Source organism: Vicugna pacos, chromosome 19 (genome assembly GCF_048564905.1).
Source record: "Vicugna pacos chromosome 19, VicPac4, whole genome shotgun sequence".
NCBI classification, from domain to species: domain Eukaryota; kingdom Metazoa; phylum Chordata; class Mammalia; order Artiodactyla; family Camelidae; genus Vicugna; species Vicugna pacos.
In genome coordinates this window covers 41,144,513-41,164,468 of record NC_133005.1, presented here as the reverse complement: position 1 = coordinate 41,164,468, position 19,956 = coordinate 41,144,513, and the positions used below count along the sequence as shown (strand labels likewise).

The following is a 19,956-nucleotide window of genomic DNA, read 5'->3' as shown; positions in this document are numbered from 1 at the left end:
GCTTCTTTGGTCAAAGACTTGGGAAATAAAGGTTCTTCCAGGGCTTCTTCTCGATTACATCTCATCACTTCCGTTGCCTTTTATTAAGACTTTTCTCTTTCCTGCTCATTTGGGCTGAAGTCTTCGCTGGGTTGTCCTCAAAGGTCTTGGACCCACACAGCCCTTTCTTGTCACTGCAGCGAGTCAGACTGGTTTCTCTGTTGACACTTTCTTGTAGACGTAATCGAAGCATCTTCTCGGATAGAGCTGAGAATAGTGAAAAGTTAGTAGGCAAATGTTCATTTCATGTTGATTACCAGAGTGCAGAAAATTCCTTTGCCCCTGTGTGGGCTTTTACTGTTTTCTGTTGAAAGCAAAAGACCACCCTGTTACTTCAGAGGTTTTGGTTGGCAGAAGCAGAACTTCAACGTGGTCTCCTTTAAATATAAGAAAGATATTTGGGCTCTGTTAACCAAGTGGCATCTGCCTGCTGCATCTTGGTATCACAGTTGCCAAGGAAAACGCAGTGCAGTCAAGCATGAGATGGAGCAACGCTGGATGGAGTCATTGGCCTGTATGTACCCCTGTGGTGCCGCAGCAGAAGGACCCTGTCCCCTCACTGCAGGGGACAGAGATAGCAGTGGGGCTGGCCAGGTGCCACATGCCACATGCTTGAACAGAAGAAAGAGTACACGTCAAGGCTGAAACAGGAAACGATATTCCCACCCGAGACGATAAACCCAGCACCAGCCGCGAGGACTCCTCTGTCTCTTGGGAACAAAGTGTTCCGGGTCTACCCTTATGTGGCCAAGAGCGGGCTGAAAGGCTAAGCACATGGGAGTGCCTTTCCCAAGGGGCTCCATTTGGCTCAAGTGCTGATACGGTGGACGGGGCCTCACTTACGAGGGGACGACACTATAAGAAAATGTTCATCTCCATCTTTGCTTCTTGTCTACGCTTCCATATCCTGGCATGGTTCTCTAACACTGCTGTCAAAGAAAACAGCCGTCAGCTGGCCCCCTGCCCGTCCAGGTTGCTGACTCAGAAGGCAAAGGCAGGGTCCTTTCTCTTCTGCTTCCAAATTTAAAATCTTCCTGGAACAATTCTGATTGGTGCTGCCTGGGTGACAGGCTCATCTCTGGGTCAACCACTGTGGCTAAGAGCATGGGACGTGCTATGAGTGGTTGGGCCAGGGTCACAGGCCTGTTCCTGGGACCGGGAGGAGGGGATTGTGATCAGCATTGCCCTCATCAGTCAGGACACTGAAGTGGAGGGGTAGCAGCTTTCCAACAGAAAGGCACATGCTTGCATGAAAGAACGAGATGCCCACCACACTCAGCAACCTCAGTTGAATCCAAGGGAACCTCCCCTGTCTTCAAAACCAAGATATTCACACCAGGCTGAACCTGGTGAACCACCAAGGAAGCATTAAAACACAGAGTCCCCGGACCCCATCCTTAGCGTATTTAATTCAGTGGGTCTGGGCTTGCCCTCTGAATCTGTAACATTTTTCATTTTTTCTTGGTGATCCTCATAAAGATGTTGCTTTGGCAAACACTGGTGAGCCCAGTTGTAGTAGACAGAGTGTAGACTCTTCAAAGAAAGATTAAATTGAGCCAAGGGTACTTTGAGAATGTGATATTTAATTGCACTTAAATTCTTTGGAAATCGCAGTCTGTATTGGTAGATAACATCTGTTCCTTCCTCTGCTGTCAGAGAGGCAGGAGGGGAATCAGGCTTGAGGATGGAAAGCAGAACCCTGTCTGAAGGAGGACACTGTGAAGACCCCAGGGGTGCAAGGCCAGGGGGAGTAGGGAGGATGGGCAGTACATTGTGGCCACCAGCATCTGAACCCCTTTCAGTGCTTGGGGAACTACACATCTTAAGAGCCTTGTTGAGACGAAGGATTACCTTCTGCTTTAGAAGCTCCAAATGCCAGGAACGTATTGTCCAGCCTCCCTTGCAGCTTAGGTGCAGATCCCACCAATGGGATGCATCGTCCTGAGACTTTGTGGTTAAGATGAGCACAAGGCATCCTAGTTGGCGCAGGGACGTTAGCAGGTGATTTGGATGCTTCTCTGAGACAGAGAGGCGATGTCTGGGGCTGGAGATGTTGTAAGATTCAGACATTTTGATGGGCTGGGTGGGTTTGATCAGGATGAGCAGTTGTGATAGTTTGGAAATAGCATATATTATTTACCATTCAGGTCACCTGACTCCCCAACAATTTTCTATCTATATCTATGGGTTAGCGGAGTTCCTGTAAATTGTAGAGTTCAAATGAGGAATAAGAAAGTTACTACAAAGAAGTGTCTCTATCACAGGTGTCCTGAAATGCTTCTTAAAAGTAAAAAAAAAAAGAGGGGGGGAGAGTATAGCTCAAGTGGTAGAGTGCATGCTTAGCGTACTGGGCTCAATCCCCAGCACCTCCTCCAAAAATAAATAGTAAACCTAATTACACCCCCCCAAAAAACTTTAAAAACGTAAAAATAATTAAAATAAAACCAAAACAAAACAAAAACCCAAACACCAAAAATCCCTGCAAAAGTAAAAAAGAGGAAAAAAAGTGAAACACACAGAGGCTGCAGACTGGCCGTTCTGGAGCCGTGCGCAGCCCACTCATGCTTTGGGTACCCCCCGAACAGTTTTGAGCTAGTTGCTGGCATCTAAAACTGGAAGTTTCACAAAAAAATCTGAATTTATCTTTCTACTGAAAAATCAAATAGGTGGTGTTGTACAAGGTTAACGAGCAGCTGCCTGCCAGAGACAGGGCATAGATGAGCCACCTTTTCACAGCTATCTCCTGCTGATGTCACGCATTTATGGTCCCTGATTCGCCCTGGCATCCATCTGGACTCACATTTGCAAGCAACCAAAGCTGACTGTGACTCATTTCAGGAGAAAGGGAATTTATTGAAGTATATTGGGTGGTTCACAGAATATCTTAGAGGACTGGAGAGCTGGGTCAGAGGCGATGCAGCCAGGAGTGAAACCCTGGCTAACAGCTCGTGCTGCAGCCCTGGGGCCACCGAGACAGGACAGCCTGTGGCTGCTGAGCACAGACCCGCAGCCTGCTGCCCACGCGTCACCTGCTCTGGGTGGTTTCTGCCCCAGAACCCTTGCAGCTGCTGCCGCTTTCCCTAGAAGAGGTTCTGCAAGGTCCCTGCTCCCTCTCACTGACTTCTCATTCAGCGTCGGGGGTGGGTGTGTTGGATTTGCAGAGTTTGGCTCACATGCTTGCACCCTAGCTGCACGGAAAGCTGGACATGAATATTTGGTGCTTTCATCTTCTGTGGTGGGAGACAGGCTCTGCTTCATAAGAAGGAAGGGGCCCCAGATATAGGGAGAGGTTTCTAATACTGAGTAACCGAAAAGAACTGCAAGTGTCCACCACAGTTTGCTGCCCTCCCCTAGTACACGCTAAGCCCTAATTATATGTTGGTTGAATGGAGTGTAAAGCTAGGAACTGGAGAAAAACATTACAGCACGAGGGTTAGGAAAGAAGAAAAGCAGAGAAAACGTGGAAAGGCGAAAGGGAGAGAGAATGCAGTGCAGCCACAAAAGGGGAAATTCGAAGTGACTCATCCTTACAAAGCTTTGCTCTAAGGTACAGTCCATCTATTTCCTCATTCACTTTGCTTTTCTTATCTGTGTTCCTTTATAAAGACTCTACAAAGCTCATTCAAAGCCCTGTGAAATTCTTTTTTTTTTTTTTTTTTTTGTGGTCAGGAAATACTGGACCCAGCCCAGAAGTTGTTCAGCTCAGTCAATCGCCAGAACACCAGCTGCCTAAGTGATGAGTCGGTCTATCCAAGAGGTAGTTATTTAGCCAACAGACAGATGGCCAAGAAAGTCAAGTTAGTTGGTGTATTGTTTGTCATTCGGGATGCTCACAGCCAGCCGAAACAGCCAGAAGCCAATAGGTTCAGAGGCCAGAACCCATCTCCTTGGATTTGTTCCTAGACTCCTGAAGGTACCCAATTAGCAGGCAAAGGACAGAGCAGGGCAGATTTTGCTCCATTGAGCCCACAACTTAGCAAAGAAGAGGCATTCTCATAACCCTCGTGGCAGATAAGAACGGGGCTGAGCTGGTAGCAGGGCCAAAAGCAAGATACAGCCCGGCATGAGGAATAGAAAACAAAGAACAGCTGTGAAAACGGGTGTCCAGGGAAGGGAAGGGCTGCTTAACAGCACGTTTCCAGAAACATACCTAATTTCCAGGTACAGAAAGATGGTTTATTATGCTTCACGAATAATGTGTGAGAATTAGAGAAAACAGACGTGAATTTTTGAAGCAGTCTAGTGTTATCATTGGAAATACACTCAGAGAAGGCAGCCAAAGTTAGACTCTATGCCACACCACTTCATTAACTTCAAAAAAATCTGCTAACGTGCCTGTACTACGTTGCCAGGAACTGTTGTGGGGAATCAGTTATGATGAGCAAAAGGCAGCCCACCTCCGCCCTCGTGGAACCTGCAGCAGGGGAGGGGAGACGGTCTGAGTCCAGTAACAAGACGGTGAATTTAAAATTGCAACTCGGTGAGCGCCGTAAATGAAAAGCACATAAAGCTATGAGAAGATTGTAAGGTGCTCTAACCACTTATCTGATTATATATATGACATTTTTTATTTCATAATAAACTTAATATATATTTGAACGTATATACGTATGTGTATATATGTACACATACATATATTTACCCACCCTGAGTTTACAGTCAATAGCCTTTATTAGAAATTCTGTGGTTTGAAACCTTTCTTCGTCTTCTGCCATTAGTTTCATTTCTGCTTGCCCTCTACTGATATCAATAATTCTAGGAATACAGTTAGTTTCTCTGCTGAATTGGTTCATCAGCTGACAAAAATACAGTTCTGAACATACTTGAAGCCCCTTGTATTTTTGTTTCAAACTTTCTCGTGTGGTCTGGGGAAAGACCTTTGTACATGAAGACAGGTGTCCTGCAATCACGTGCAACCCTCTGGCAGCAGTCTCTCAGACCCCTCATTCCTCATCTGTGAAATGGGAGTAATAAGATCTCTCTCTCAGAGTGGTGGCAGTTAAGTGGGAGAAATTATCAGCAATTGAGGTTTCCCAAAACAAAAGAAAAAAAAAACAATGGAGTTGCATTGTATTTGAGGGTTAGGTTCTAAAATTAGTGCACAAGGGAAACACTGCTCAGCATCGGACTTGCCCTTGAAAATCCTCTTGGCATTGTCACCGTGGCGGCTGACACACCTGCTCTCAGGGAGCCCACCGCAGTTAGCTCTCGTTCAGAGTCAAAACAGATTGCTGTTTCTTCAGCCTGAGAGCCAGATAAAGTGGTTGGCTTGCTTTTAGTGGCCATGGTGTAGGAAAGTACTTCTCTTTCAACACTATAGAGTCACACTCAACCACGCCAGATGCTCATGTCAGAGAGACAGTGGAAGCTGAGACCGTTAGCTGCCTCAGCAGGTTCCCGTCCCATCTCACTCTCATTCTGGGCAGGTGCCGTGGAGGATGGTGGAGAGGAGGGTTGCCTTGTGGACTGAAGCTGTTTCTCTCTCTCTTCCCAAAATACGCACTGTTGAACTCAGGAAAACTGAAAGTGCCTAGGACCCTCCAGCTGCCGAATAAATAGTTGGACTCACAGCTCCTTGGGATCCCTCTGTCTGGTCCTACGTATTCTTGGGCATTTTTCTCCCATCCCCACGTGGCTTTCTGATTCCTCTGTTGCTGCAATGACTGTTTCTGGCCACCTGTTCTCGACTTTCTGTATAATTTTCACTTGGGAGAGTCTATTTCTGTTAAATGTGTCTTTTCAGATATTCTGAGTGATGAGACCCAATGATCAAGAGAGTGGGGAAGAATGAAACAAAGAGAAAACAAAACTCTTTGTCCATTCTTTGCAGGAAACTCACACACCTGCCTGGAGCTTTACTTAGCTGCATGTCAAGAGCCTTAGCCAGGCAGAGTGACTGCAGATTTACTTGCTTTAGCCTCATCACTTGAGAACCCAGGCACTCATCCGATGGGAGTGGCTTGCCTCAAACTTGTTTTTGGTTATTGTCTCCTCCCTGGGCACCTGGACCTTGAGTGTCTCTTACACTTGGGCACACTGCGTTCTGCCCCGTTATAATGTCTGTGAGGTTAAGTTGTGGCCAGTGCTCGCCCAGAGTGGATGGGTCTTGGCCCAGGGTACCGTGGTGCACCCTTGCCTTTGGTCATGGATAGATTCCATACATCGATGATGATGATAATATTCACTGCCTTCCGTAAGCACCTCCTGGGTGCCTACTACTGTGCTAAGCTCCTTGCTGATGTTTCCTTGCTCAATCCCCACAGTGAGCTGTGGGCTGGTGCTACCTTTGTGATTGCAATTTTCCTGGCTGAAGGATGGTCTGTAACGTCTCCCATGGTCATGAAACCAGTAGGAGATGAAGCTGAGTCTAAATGCCCTGTTTTCAACCAAAGATCATGAAACCAGTAGGAGATGAAGCTGACTCTAAATGCCCTGTTTTCAACCTGACTGCGGATGGACCCTTGGTGGCTGCACCCCATCAGTGGCATCTACAGAGTCAAAGCAGCTTCTGCTTCAGACTCACCTAGGTGCTAGTTAATAAACAGATTCCCAGTTCACGGGCAGAACCATCATCTCAGACTAGGGCCCGAGGCTCTGCCTTGATAAAAGCCTCCCAGCAGATTCTTAAAGTGGAAGCCATGAGTTTAGACACTACATCCAGAGCCTCCTTGTGTGTGCAACAGGAAGTGTCGTGGCCGGGCACATGTCCCAGGCCAGGCAGGCACTGAGCTAGGGTTTTCCCACGTGCCACCACGTTATATACAGAGCTGAGTGGAATCTAAACTGTAATCAGGTATTTTGATACTACTCATGAGCTTTACCAGTTTCAGTGTGATTTTTTCCTTAAATACAGACTGAGAGGCTTTATATGTCTGAACATCTTAAATTTTGAGTGAATGATTTTTTTAGAGCTGGATCAATATAACAAAAGAAAGGAAATTGCTGTTCAACCAGTGCCGCTTATGAGAAAGAATGTTAGTTCCTTTTCTCTCCAAACTTTAATTAAGTTCAAGTTATGAAAGATAAAAGTCAATGTAGTAGGTTCCTATTGGATGGTCTTTCCAGCACCCGTTTTCCTTTAAAAAAACTATTAAATGTGAATCACAATGTAAAGATTGCTGGGGCCATTCAAATAATAAACAGCTGAAGTAAAATTAATAGTGTTTCGTTTCCTTTTATTCCATTCCTCTGATGTTGATAATTTTCTGTCTAGCTTTTCATATTTTCCCCCTGCTTATTCAAATATATCATATCTGTATACACTTATAGTCTGTTAACATGGAAACGCATATTACGAAGTGTACATGGAATCGCACATTACAAATTAATCTGTATCTTGCCCCTTTCCCTTCACCACATATTACTTGCAGCAGTTTTTAAGGAACTGTCCTCTCCTCTCAACCCTGTTTCAATTTTCCACATACCTAGTTGTTGAAATTATTATGCATGTGTTGCAAGGTGTGGATGTGTGATCCCAGAGGGGGCGGCGAGTCTCTCTCTTCCCTGGAATTTTGGGGTATCTTCTGGGTGGATGATTCTGTTATGTGTAAAACTTGGTAGTGGCACTTGCTGTTGTCCGTCATGTAGGATTCAGAGAAAGCTAGACTGCAGTGAGCAGAAGATAATGCAGATGTGCCAGAGAGAGAGAGAAAGAGATGGAAGTAGACAAACAGACAGATGATAGGTGATTGATAGATATATTGTTAGACAGATAGGTAGAAAAGGCAACATTTTAGGTGATCCACAAGGCTTCATTACATTCCCAAGGTTCAGCTCTGCCCCTGGACTCAGTGAGATAGGGTCCTTCCAATAAATCCTGTTTGCCTCATTGGCCTCCCATTGTTAGTACCTAAGCATGGACTCAACATTTCAAGCCCCCTATCAAAAAAACAAACAACTCAATTTTAAAAAATGGGCAGAAGACCTAAATAGACATTTCTCCAAAGAAGACATCCAGATGGCCAACAGGCACATGAAAAGATGCTCAATATCACTAATAATTAGAGAAATGCAAATCAAAACTACAATGAGGTATCACTTTGCACTGTTCAGAATGTCCATCATCAAAAAGTCTACAAATAACGTGCTGGAGAGGATGTGGAGAGAAGGGAACCCTCCTACACAGCTGGTGGGAATGTAATGTGGTGCAGCCACTGTGGAAGACAGTATGGAGATTCCTCAAAAACCTAAAAATAGATTTACCATAATGATTCAGCAGTCCCACTCCTGGCCATATATCCAGAAAAGATGAAAACCCTAATTTGAAAAGATAACATGAAGCTCAGTGTCCATAGCAGCACTATTTACAATAGCCAAGACATGGAAGCAACCTAAATATCCATTGACAGGTAACTGGATAAAGAAGATGTGGCGTATATTCACAGTGGAATACTATTTAACCATAAAAAAGAATGAAATAATGTCATTTGCAGCAACATAGGTGAAACTAGAGATGATCATACTAAGTGAAGTAAATTCGAAAGAGAAAGACAAATATCATATGATATTATTTATATATGGAACCTAAAAAAATTATTGTTGGCTAGTGTAGCATTTGGGGAACCATCCCAAACAGTTTTTAAATTATGAAATCAGTTAAAAATGATGTTTAAATCATCCTTATGTTTCCCCCCACAAATACAGTCTTCATACAAAACAAGTCAGTAATTTGGCTGTCTCCAAGGGGAGTCCTGAGGATTTACTCAATACTGCGCTGACGCATTCAAGACTCACATATTGGTTGCTAACAAAGACTTTTCCTCCTAAAGCTACTTATTCTCCCTTGAAGAATAGAGTTTGCTTGGGTTGATAACTGTCACTGCAGAGAGCAAAGGGTAATTAAGTGACCTAGTGGGGCTTTGTCTGGCTATGATGTGAGTCTCACTGCTCCCCCAAACTTCTCTTTCTCGCTTTCCCACCTTCTGCATGACTGACCAGAGGCTCTGTCTGCTGCCTGATGCATGGAGCCTTCTTTCATTCAAACATGGGGCTGTTTTTCAGGCAAGGTCCTTAGTGTCCGTCTTTGCCTTCTTCAAGATATTTTCTTTAGAAACAGAAAATTGCTCATGGATCCTTATGATCTAGGGCTAGCTTGGAACTTGGTTTCTCTAAGGGATGGTCAGACAGGCAGACATGGAATTCACTGACCACAGAAGTACTGCTTTCCTATGCACGACTGGTTCATATTTTAATTTAATTTTACTAATTTGTTTTAAGTTGAGCCCAAGTGCAGAAAAATGAAATCGCTAAAGATCCAGCAACAGATTTCCTGGGCATCAAATACAATCTGGGAATCTCAGAAAAAGGGAAACACTTGGATCACAACTAGATTTTCTAATAGTACATCTGCAACTTGAAAAAAAAGAGAGAAGAGAAAAGAAAAAAGAAAAGGAAAGAAAAATGAGAAGTGAATCTGTGCTGTGGTTGAAAGAAACTTGTACTTGATCACGTTTCTTTCCTCCTGGGGGTGCTGGAGCTGGAGTAGGGGTGGGGAGCAGGTGATGCTTCCTTTCCCCAAATGTTAGGAAAACATTTCCTACAGGCAGGGGATTGGATTTGTTAATTTCTTTTGGCAGGAGAGACATGGGCTTATGTGGTATGATTTCTGGGAGGTGGTTCTAATGAGGATTATGGCAAGGAACAGTAGTAGATTACTAAAACTAGCTCAAGTGAAATGAGTTTTATTATAAGGATGCAGGAGGCTTCAAAGAAACTCAAGTTTAGAAGAAGTTGCTGGACCTCTTGTGAACAGGACTTAATAAACTGGAGATTCACTGTCTATTCCATCACTCCCTCCATCTCAGAAATGCAGTCTCCAGAATCTGCTTTTGTCTATAAGTGTGGTCAGTCCTCCTGTTTCTTCTATTTCAACTTGCACTTCTTCCTTAAATGGCCAGTTTGGGAGACTGTAGACCTCTCCTCTGCAGCACCCAGTGCTTACTGGAACATCTCAGCATCTCGTTCAGATCCTAGGGAGAGGAAATCTAGCAGCCTTTCTTTAGTAAGGAACCGAGACTTTCATCTTCAATCACCTAGGAGGCCTTGAATTTAAATTTTACTGAGAGAGACATTTAAATCAGTTTATACGATAAGGTGAATGTGTGATAATGGCATTCTATCTGGAGCATCCAGGCATTTTACAGTCAATTATGGAGTCCCTAATATGGTTGCTCTGCTGGATTTGGGGGCTTCAAAATGAATACTTTTGGAGAGGGAAAGAGGAGAGAGGGAAGGAGTTTCTTTAAATCTGAGTTCTTATAGGAAGAAAGATGCCTAAAGAGGAGAAGGATACAGACAGATTATATTGGCCTTGGTAAACAAGATACCTATTGACTATTTAGCAGTTCTGCCATCAACAGAGCTTTTTTCTCAAACTTCTCCCAGCCTGAAATTGAACAGCCCAGTTATTTAGTTACTAAACAGCTTTTTGAACAAGGAAGTTGGAGTACTTACCCTTACAGGAGAAAAAGGGGAACCAAATTAGATCCAGCCTCTGTCTTCAAAAGACAGCATCAAATGAGAAGAAAGTGCAGCTGCTATCCAGGCAGACTGTGGCAGGATCTGGGAGAGAGTTACAAAGTGCGGCAAGGGTTCAGGTAAAAAGCTATGCTAGGCTTGGGGTGGGGGAAATGAGGTACCAGTTCACCCTATTAGATTGTAGGTTAGATTCATTCAACACTATTACAAATACCAGGGTAGGAGCACCTGCCAGTCAGTACTGATACTGCCCCCCAACCCCGAGCAGAATCTGGGGCCCCCTGTGGCTCCAGGCACCAACTCTTTAGTTGCAAAATTATAGGTGGGGGCCTGGAAAATACCAACCAATAGGAGTATTTCCAGTGTTAACAGTTGGAGCTTCAGGTAGTGCTTATGGCTCAACACCCAGCCCTCCCGAAGGACCTTTTGAGGGGACAGGACTGGAGATACAGGCCTGGCTTCTACTGTGGAAGGGCTTGAATCCATGCTAAGGAGGGGGTTCTTTCAGGAGGAAATAGGGAGCTATCCATCTGGGGAACATTGCTTGACAAACATCCCTTCAGTTAACAATGCGTCAGTACATTTTTAGGAGCTCCGAAAGGCTGATGGGGGTGCCGTTTTGATTAAAGATGTGGTGCCTGCCCTCTGGCAGCTGGAAATCTAGAAGGAATTTGGGGAAGGAGTGACAGGACCCCAGAGCGTCACAGAACTGGAGGGCTGACGGAACCTTAGGGGAGTCCCGCCGGCTCAGAAAGGGTAAGTGACTGGGCCAAGTTCACGCAGCCAGTCACAGACAGAAACAAGCCTTTCCGTCCCAGAGGTGGCTGCGGAGGAGGACGAGAAACCTTGCGGATCAGAGGCCAAGATGGCAATGGGGCGGCACAGAGGGGAGTGCGGCACATCAAGAGGGAGAAAGGTGCTGTATTCTTGGGGTGGGTAGCTTTCTTTAGGGGTAACATTTAGGAGGACTTATTCTTGCTGAGTTAAATCCCTTTCTCTCACTCTTTCCCTGGCCTTGCCTGGGGTGGATTCGCGGTGTGGATGGGAAGGCGCGCCCTGAGGTTTCGGAGGCTCGTCTTCCCGGAGAAGGCCTCAGGCACCTCCTCCCAGCGGCCCCCACCGGCTTTGGTCCGCCCCAAGGCTTCCCGGAGCTCTCCAGGCCCCAGAGCTCGGAGAGGCAGGCTCTGGGCCAGGCGCGGTCGGGACGCCCGCGGGTCCCCAGGTCTCCAGCAGCGTGCCGCGGGAGGCTGCTGCCGCCCATCCAGCTCCGCATCCGGGGCTGGCAGCGCCGCTCTCCGCCCGGAGGGCCCTCGGCGGCAGAGTCCCGTGCTCGGGAGGGGCGAGGGGAGCCGCAGCCCCCTCCGCCAGCCCCGACCGAGGAGGGGGCGAGGAGACGCCGAGCTGGGGCAGACGCAGGGCGGTGGGCGCCTATCTCTGGGCTCTCTCTCCGCACCCCGCGCTCGCCGGGTCTGGGTGGCCTCGGACCTTGGCAGCCAGCATCGCTGGGCGCCCGGCTCATTCCAGGGTGCGTTAAACGCCAGGTAGGAGATGCTCAGCTGGGGTCACCAGACTCCTTCCCCTTTCCCGAGAGCCGGCGGGTTGAGCTAGAAGCCAACCCCAGCCGGACGTGCGCTCCTATAAATAGCGCGCGTGTGCCCGCCTCGCGCTCTCCTGGCTGCGCGAGGACAGAGAAAGTTGTGCGCAGGGACTCGGGGCGTGCGATAGAGGCAGGAGAGGACCTCGCCGGCCGAGCCGTCCTGCACCCTGGAACTGATCCTGAGAATTTTTGCTTTCCACTTTGGGGACCCGGCTAACCGCTGCCCACCTGCCGACGTCTGGGAGACACTAAGCTTTGAGGAATTTTTGACCAAGCGAAAGTGGGAGTCGCTAGAGTCCTGGCCATGAACACAGCCTCGCGTTCTTCCCAGTCCGGGAAACACCTTCTGCCTCTGTAATTCGTCCCTGCAGCAAGCCAGACGCGTACAGGACCGACACGGCACCGCTCGCCATCCACCACCCGCGTGGCTTCCCTGAGTCCTCTTCGTTTTTTCCTGCTCCGTGGTTCACCTGGGGGTGCTTGGGTTTAGGGTGAGAATTTATTATCATTTTCCCCTCTGAGGTGTGAAAGTGAGGGTTTGGTGACTTTAAATGTCTAGGAACAAGAGTGGGTGCAAGGGCCCCAGGCAGGGCTGATTCTTGAGCGGAGGAGGGTGGGGTTGGGGGTTCTGCATGAGCTCCTTAAAGGACAAAGGTAGCAGAACCAGCGAGAGAGCGCGAGGGGAGACTTTGCCTTCAAACCGTAGAATTGGTGGAAGTGTGCGCGCCGCCGCCGCCGCTGTTCCTGCAGCGCTTTCGATCTAGCCACCGGCATCTTCCCGAGCTCCGGGGTCCCGGGGTAGGAGGCTTCGCGGGCGAGCAGAAGCGCCAGTCGGCTGCGGCTGCCCCCTCGGCTCATCATGAGCTCCGGGCGCCGGGCGCTGTCCGTGGTGCCGGCCGTGCTGCTGGCTCTCACCCTGCCTGGGCTGCCCGTCTGGGCGCAGAACGACACGGAGCCCATCGTGCTGGAGGGCAAGTGCCTGGTGGTGTGCGACTCGAACCCGGCCACGGACTCCAAGGGCTCCTCTTCCTCCCCTCTGGGCATCTCGGTCCGGGCGGCCAACTCCAAGGTCGCCTTCTCGGCGGTGCGGAGCACCAACCACGAGCCGTCCGAGATGAGCAACAAGACGCGCATCATTTACTTCGATCAGGTCAGACCTCCAGGGATGCGGAGTACCGACGGGGGTCGGGGGTGGGGGAGCCGACCTCTAGGCAGCGCCGATCCAGGCTGGCTGTTCAGGCTGAGCGGGTCTTAGTGGGATGTGGGGGGTCGTTTCGGCACTCCCTTCCCCAGATATGTCCGTCTGAAACTTCTAATGTCTCTCCCACCCCCGTCCCCGCCCCCAGTCCCTCTTGGCCTCCGGAACAGCTGCTGGGGGCGGTGGGAAAGAGATTGGGAGCACAGAGCTGCCGGCGAGAGCTCAAGACAAGTTTAACAGCAACAGGTCCGTAGCAGCCGGCGGGATTCTGGTCCCTGGACCTCGCAATCTCTTGGCCAGAGCTTGGCCCCCGGCTCAGACTCTCCTGCAGGTGCTGCGGAGGCATTCTCACGCGCTGTACCCTTGCGGAAGCTGGATAAATGATTTGTTTCTCCCAGATAGAGAAGCGTCTCCCCAAAGAGAGCTGGGGAGGTGGGATTCCCACACTCTGCAGAGATCTCGCAGATGGCCGAAGAGGGTGGGGAGCGTTGGCCCTGGTCAGATCTTGTTCACCCTTCCGCTGCCAGGATCCCCATACACGTCTCAGGCACCGCGGCAGCGGAAAACCCTTCTCTGGTACTTGGGGAAAAGTTGCGGAGGAGGAGAGGACAAGGAATCGGGCAGCTGCGCTGAGCTCCCGAAGGGAAGCGCTGGGGAGCCATCCTCCCTTTGCCTGCTCCTGTCCTTTAGGAGAAATGCAAATTAGTGGGGAAAGACAGACTTTGGGGTTGAGGTTAGGGGATAGGGGAGGAACTGATGAAAGCTGTGGCTTCGTTTTAGTGACCAGGAGCTCTGGGGTTTGGCTGATGAGAAACCCCAGGATATCAGTTTAGCAAGGAATCTGAAAACAGACTCCAGGGTTATCATTTCAACCCTAACAGCATCCAGAGTCTTTTAAATGCCGAAGTCGTATGCTGGGATCACAGTTGTATGCCACACGTGCAGGAGCACAGGTTAAGTGGTGCTGCAGGATGTGCCAGGGAAGGGACGAGGTGACATTTCTATTCCTTACTTAATTCCTAAGTAATGCACTCTCCAGCTGGCCAAAGACAGGGAATGCCTCTCTGGGGCTAACTATTGAATAGCTATCATTTTAAAAGAATTAAGCAGCCCCTTTGGGGTTTTGGTGCAGTATTTTCCATCTTGATGGAAATAAAATCTAGCACGACCCCTGGCTTGTATTTCAATGCATTAATTAAATGCTGTGGACATTGCACTATGCTGTGTACAGTGCATTCTTTTCAGCGACCTTTCGGTCAATTAGAAGAGGAGAAGGGTTTGTTCTTCTGTTCTGGGAGGGTCATGCATCTTACAGGCAACAAGATATACTTAGTTATAAATCTCTTTGTGCCTGGATGCTCTAACTACCGTGTAGAGTCAACATCCAGCCTTATGTGTAGTCAACACTAATCAGCTGTTTCCATTATTGTTAATGAATTATGCTACTTTTATCTGATTCAGGAAGTCCTTGCTAAGTACCTCAAATTCTGTTAAATGTGTTTAAACGAATCTTTGTAAAACCTCTGTTGGGATTATTGCATAGCTGGTGACTTGTTGAAAGATCGTTGATCATAGGGCCAGAGAAAGAAATCTGATGCTTACTTGGAAAAAGGTATAATCTCAGAATAAAATGATACACGTCGTACATCTGCCTGACCATCGCTATATTCTGGTGCATCACTCAGAGGTAATAGTATGTCTTTAGGAAACTATATGAAAGGCTTAATATTGTCATGAATGTGGTGTATAAAAGAGATAGTAGCAGATTGTCACTGATATAGGGTAAATGTCTTTATAAGGATATCCGATATTTTGGAATGCCACTTACAGATTTATTTCTTGGAGAGAAATGGAAGACACCCAGTTATATTGCCCACCCCCTTACACACACATCTCTTGATCTTTTTCATAGGAAAGGATGTACCTATGTGACATTTAGTTTAGGAGTCCACTTACTGAAATTCAGAGATAATTTCATCACCAGTAGAACCAGATCGAACCTCTTGGAATACAGAATGCATTGTTATTTTCTTGGGAACTGATGCTTTATTTCATCATTTTGGCCCCTTGAACTTTAGATAAAGAGCAGGTGATTGATAAGGGGGATAACTGATAAAATTGAGAGGAACACAAGAACGCCACCTATTTCACAGTCTCTACTCTTTGGCAGCCTGCAAAGGCTGAGTCATTGCCAAAATATTATAAGTAAGGCCTAGATGATAGCAATGAAACCAATGGCCGTGGATATTAGCAGAGGCTCAGAGGAGGGCCAGGCATTCAGATCACTTTGTGTACCGACTCTTCAGTGTCATGGATTATGTCACATGGTGGAGGGGGTGCCCAGGCCTCTGCATGATGTGTCCAGGAATGACTGCAGAGAGCCCCTGGGTGCCGATTGGCTGGCTTGGAAACGTCACCTCTGGACACTGGGAAGGCTTGTAGAGGCTGGGCGTGTAAATACATGGCAGATGCCTTTTATCTGACTCTCAAGGTAAAGCTAATATTTCTGAGCCTTCACATGTTCCTAGATGTTTCCAGAGCCATTAGGCCTTGCTGGAAATTGAGGCATGAGTACAAAGCAGTTGACCTTATTTTTTTTCCATAACATTTAAAAAAGAGAGAAAACTTCCAATATACAAATCCATTTTCTAAGTCACTAAAGACAAAAGGAAGAGAACTTAATGTTTTATTTTCTATTTTTTAAAGCTAGTTTTCTTTCTTAAGAAAAAAAGGAAGAAAAGAAAATGGAAGGAAGAAAACTTATTTTACTTACAGAAGAGAATATTGTAGTAATTTACTGTTATTCTTTTTATTTGTAGATCCTAGTAAATGTGGGTAATTTTTTCACGCTGGAGTCTGTCTTTGTAGCACCAAGAAAAGGAATTTACAGTTTCAGTTTTCACGTAATTAAAGTCTACCAGAGCCAAACAATCCAGGTATGTCTTTAGACCTGTTCCCTCTCTACCCCCAAACAACAGGGTTTATTGGTAGTAGGTTATGTATTTAAATATTTTTCCATCTTTATAGTAGTTTATTTTTAAAACGCTTAATTTCCAGTAACATCCATTAAGACCTGTGACAGAAAGCACAAGGAAATATAAACAATGGAACTTATTACCTTAATAACAACCAATCACTTAAAAAACATAGTAAAAATCCAGGGACACAAATCTCCTTATCAGATCTTGACTGCTTTCAGTGCATGTGCAAAAATTACTTAAACTTGTAAGGAAAAAAATAACTAGTGAGACTGTCAGAGCTTTACAAGTATCTACTGAATAAATAAACTTGCTGTCATCCTGAGATATAGTCAACCGCTGAGAATAAATCTGTGAAGGAACAATTATTCAATACACCCTTCAAAAAAATTTTAACATCATTCTCAAGAGTATTCATTTAATCCTCACAACAGTCGTTTCCAATATACTTTTCAAGAAAGGGTGTTCTATGCTTTTGCTTTCAGTGGTTTATCCTCAGTTCCTCTGATGTTGGTGACTTCTCACCAGCTGCAGTTCCTCAGTTAATATATCTTGTGTTTTCCTTTCTAAGGAGTGGGCTTGAACTTACACTGAAGGACAGTGATGAGGCCAGTCAAATATGCTAACACTCCGTAACACCAGTCCCTGTCTGTGGAGTTCTAGGATAACTTGTTATCCCATGTTTAGTGTTTGTATTGTGTATTATGCCAGTGGCAATGACAGGTGACACATTCACCGACCGCTTTTACGTATCCCCGTGAATGCATAAATTAATCAGCCTCAGATTTAATTTATTCAATATTACTTTTAACATAAAAAATGATGACTGTCTGGCAAATAAATTTACTTCCATGGAAAAGCTTTTCCCGAGCCCCAATATTTAGGAATTGATGTAATGTTTAACATAGTATAATCGAAATTGTAGTATAGAGATAAGTGAATAAATTTGAGTTGATTCTTTGCTAATTATCCATCATGAAAATCCTCAATAGTCATGGTGATTATTATTTTAAATACACATTTCTTAGGGAAAACAGAGGAAGGAATCACAATACATGCACATATTCCATAATTTCAGCTGATTTTCAGCACTCTATGTCTCAGCTGTACCTTACACCTGCAAGGATGCGGGTAGAATCTTGCTGTATCTGGGTTTATCAGGGCAAAGGGCACTGGGGCTCTTTTGACTAATGTGCTGGAAAGCCTCAGGCTAGCTTCATTACCAAAAAACAAGTTTTGAACAGAGAGGTAAATAAAATAGTAAGCTTAATTTACGTGCTGAAGGGAAGCCAGTTTTCACATGGCTAGATTACTCTCCAAAGATGGTATTCTTCTGTGAGCATTTAATTTCCATGGGAGAAATTAAAAAAAATTTTTTTTTAATTAAAAAAGATCAGCTCGAAGGGATAGACTGGGATTTCAAAATTGTAGAATAGATAAACAAGATTACACTGTATAGCACAGGGAAATATACACAAAATGTTATGATAAATCACAGAGAAAAAAATGTGACAATGAGTGTGTATATGTACATGAATGACTGAAAAATTGTGCTGAACACTGGAATTTGACACAACATTGTAAAATGATTATAAATCAATAAAAAATGTTAAAAAATATATATATATATATTGGAAAGAGAGAAAAAAAAAAAAGATCAGCTCAGTAAGATCACACTAAGTCTAGCCGCTGCCCTTGACTAATTTGAAAGGAAGGGGATGTGTTTACTGAACATCAGCTATATTACCAGGTTGGTTATCTGAAACATTGTTGCCCCTACTCCTCCCCTTGTAGATGTTTTGACTTTATAGCTGATTAACAATATTATATTGGTTTCAGGTGCACAACATAGTGATTCAATATTTTTATAGCTTATATTCCATTTACAGTTTTTAGAAAATAATGGCTGTATTACCCTGTGCTGAACAATAGATCCTTGTAGCTTATATATTTGACACAGACTCGTTTGTATCTCTTAGTCCCCTCCCGCCAGCTTCCCCCTCCCCGCTGGTCACCCTAGTTTGTTCTAACTGTGAGTTTCTGGTTTGTTTTATTCATTTGTGTGTTTGGACTTTAGCGAGCACTTCTCAGTGTTTTTTTTTTTTTTTTTCCCCTGTAGGTTAACCTGATGTTAAACGGAAAACCGGTAATATCTGCCTTCGCTGGGGATAAAGACGTTACTCGTGAAGCTGCCACCAATGGGGTCCTGCTGTACCTCGATAGAGAGGATAAGGTTTACCTGAAACTGGAGAAAGGTAACTTGGTCGGAGGCTGGCAGTATTCCACGTTTTCCGGCTTTCTGGTGTTCCCCCTATAGAATTTGATTTCTCCGTGATGTTCATCCAGGTGAGGGGCGGCCCACCCCTGAGTTCCTGGAAGATCACTTCCTCATCGTCGGATTGATGTCTTTTATTGGTTTCTCATGGGTGAATATGGATTCTCTTTAAGAATTCTAGGCCTTGTCTGAACCAGTACCAAGCTGCGCAGATGATTTTTGTGTGTGTGTGCATTTCAGTATATTTGGATCCGGACTCACAACAGTCGAAAACTATCTATGCTTAAGTGTAACAATTAAAAGCTGTCTGCAAGGTTCACTCGTTCACTCTGAATTTAATTCCCTGGAATTACTGAATTCATTGCAGATGTGCCACTTTATTTATTTAGTTTTTAAAGACTGGCAACCAGGTCTAAGAATTAGAGAACTCCCAAGTTCCGACTTCAGCAACGATTAGTGTGATACTGCCAAAGAGTCGTGTGTTGTGTTGATATGCTGGTTACACTTGCTTTTTTTTCCCCTTTGGAATTAGTCTGTTTCGTTCTCTTGAGGTAACCACTGGCTTTTGTGTCTTCTCTACAAATAGGGTAATGGCTTGCCCGCAAACTTACTCTCTGAGATCACCAACATGACTTCCCTTGAAAAACAACAACAAAAGAATGCTTCATAGTTGTATTTTAATTATATATGTGAAAGAGTCATATTTTCCAAATTATATTTTCTAAAAGGAAGAATAGATCATAAATCTAACAAGGAGAAAGTTGCTTTCCCGAATTCTAAGTGCTCAGTCCTCAAACCTCTGCCAAACAGCTCTGCTCCACGGGAAACCTTATACTTTATTGCTCACTTTAATTAACATGATTGATAATAACCACTTTATTAAAAACCTAAGGGATTTTTTTTCCTTAGACATGACCACTTCATTAACTGGAGATGGGATACCCTTGTTTTTAATTATACCTATTTTTCAAACCTTCTATTGTGTTTGAAGTATCATCTGGTTTTGCCTTAACTCCTTAAATTGTATATATTTATCTGTTAAGCTAATATTAAATCCAGATATCCCATATTGAAACTTAGTGCAATATCTTATTTTGTCTTTTGTACAGGTCATATGAATTCATAAAATTATTTATGTCTCTGTTATGGAATAAAGGTTACTATATGTTAGTTGAATTGTTTTGTCCTTTTGGTTTTGGAAATATGTATTTTACATGACTTATCTCCTCTCTCTCACCAACCCTCCCTCCTTCCCTCCCCCCTGTCCTGCCTGCCTGCCTTCCTCTCACTGCTTTGTCTTGTGGTATAAGAAAAGCTTTCTGAACTTTCAGGGAATGTCCTCCTCTGAATTGGCATAGGAAATCTTTACGGTGTTTAATTTGTCCAGATTCAG

The 19,956-nt window shown here is 45.2% G+C and overlaps 1 protein-coding gene across 1 annotated transcript; it reads left to right on the top strand.

Moving 5' to 3' along the window:
* The first annotated feature begins 11,691 nt into the window (after positions 1–11,691).
* CBLN4 (cerebellin 4 precursor) lies at positions 11,692–19,733 on the top strand. Its single transcript, XM_006206643.2, has 3 exons — positions 11,692–13,262; positions 16,130–16,246; positions 18,408–19,733. The coding sequence occupies exons 1-3, from the start codon at positions 12,972–12,974 to the stop codon at positions 18,603–18,605; spliced, it is 606 nt and encodes a 201-aa protein (XP_006206705.1). The 5' UTR covers positions 11,692–12,971; the 3' UTR covers positions 18,606–19,733.
* The last annotated feature ends 223 nt before the right edge of the window (positions 19,734–19,956 follow it).

Excerpts from the sequence above, each read along its gene's own strand:
- CBLN4 (XM_006206643.2), top strand. The coding sequence starts at position 12,972 with ATGAGCTCCGGGCGCCGGGCGCTGTCCGTGGTGCCGGCCGTGCTGCTG. Across the intron at positions 13,263-16,129 it reads GCATCATTTACTTCGATCAG|ATCCTAGTAAATGTGGGTAA; the intron begins GTCAGACCTCCA and ends TTTTATTTGTAG. Across the intron at positions 16,247-18,407 it reads ACCAGAGCCAAACAATCCAG|GTTAACCTGATGTTAAACGG; the intron begins GTATGTCTTTAG and ends TTTCCCCTGTAG.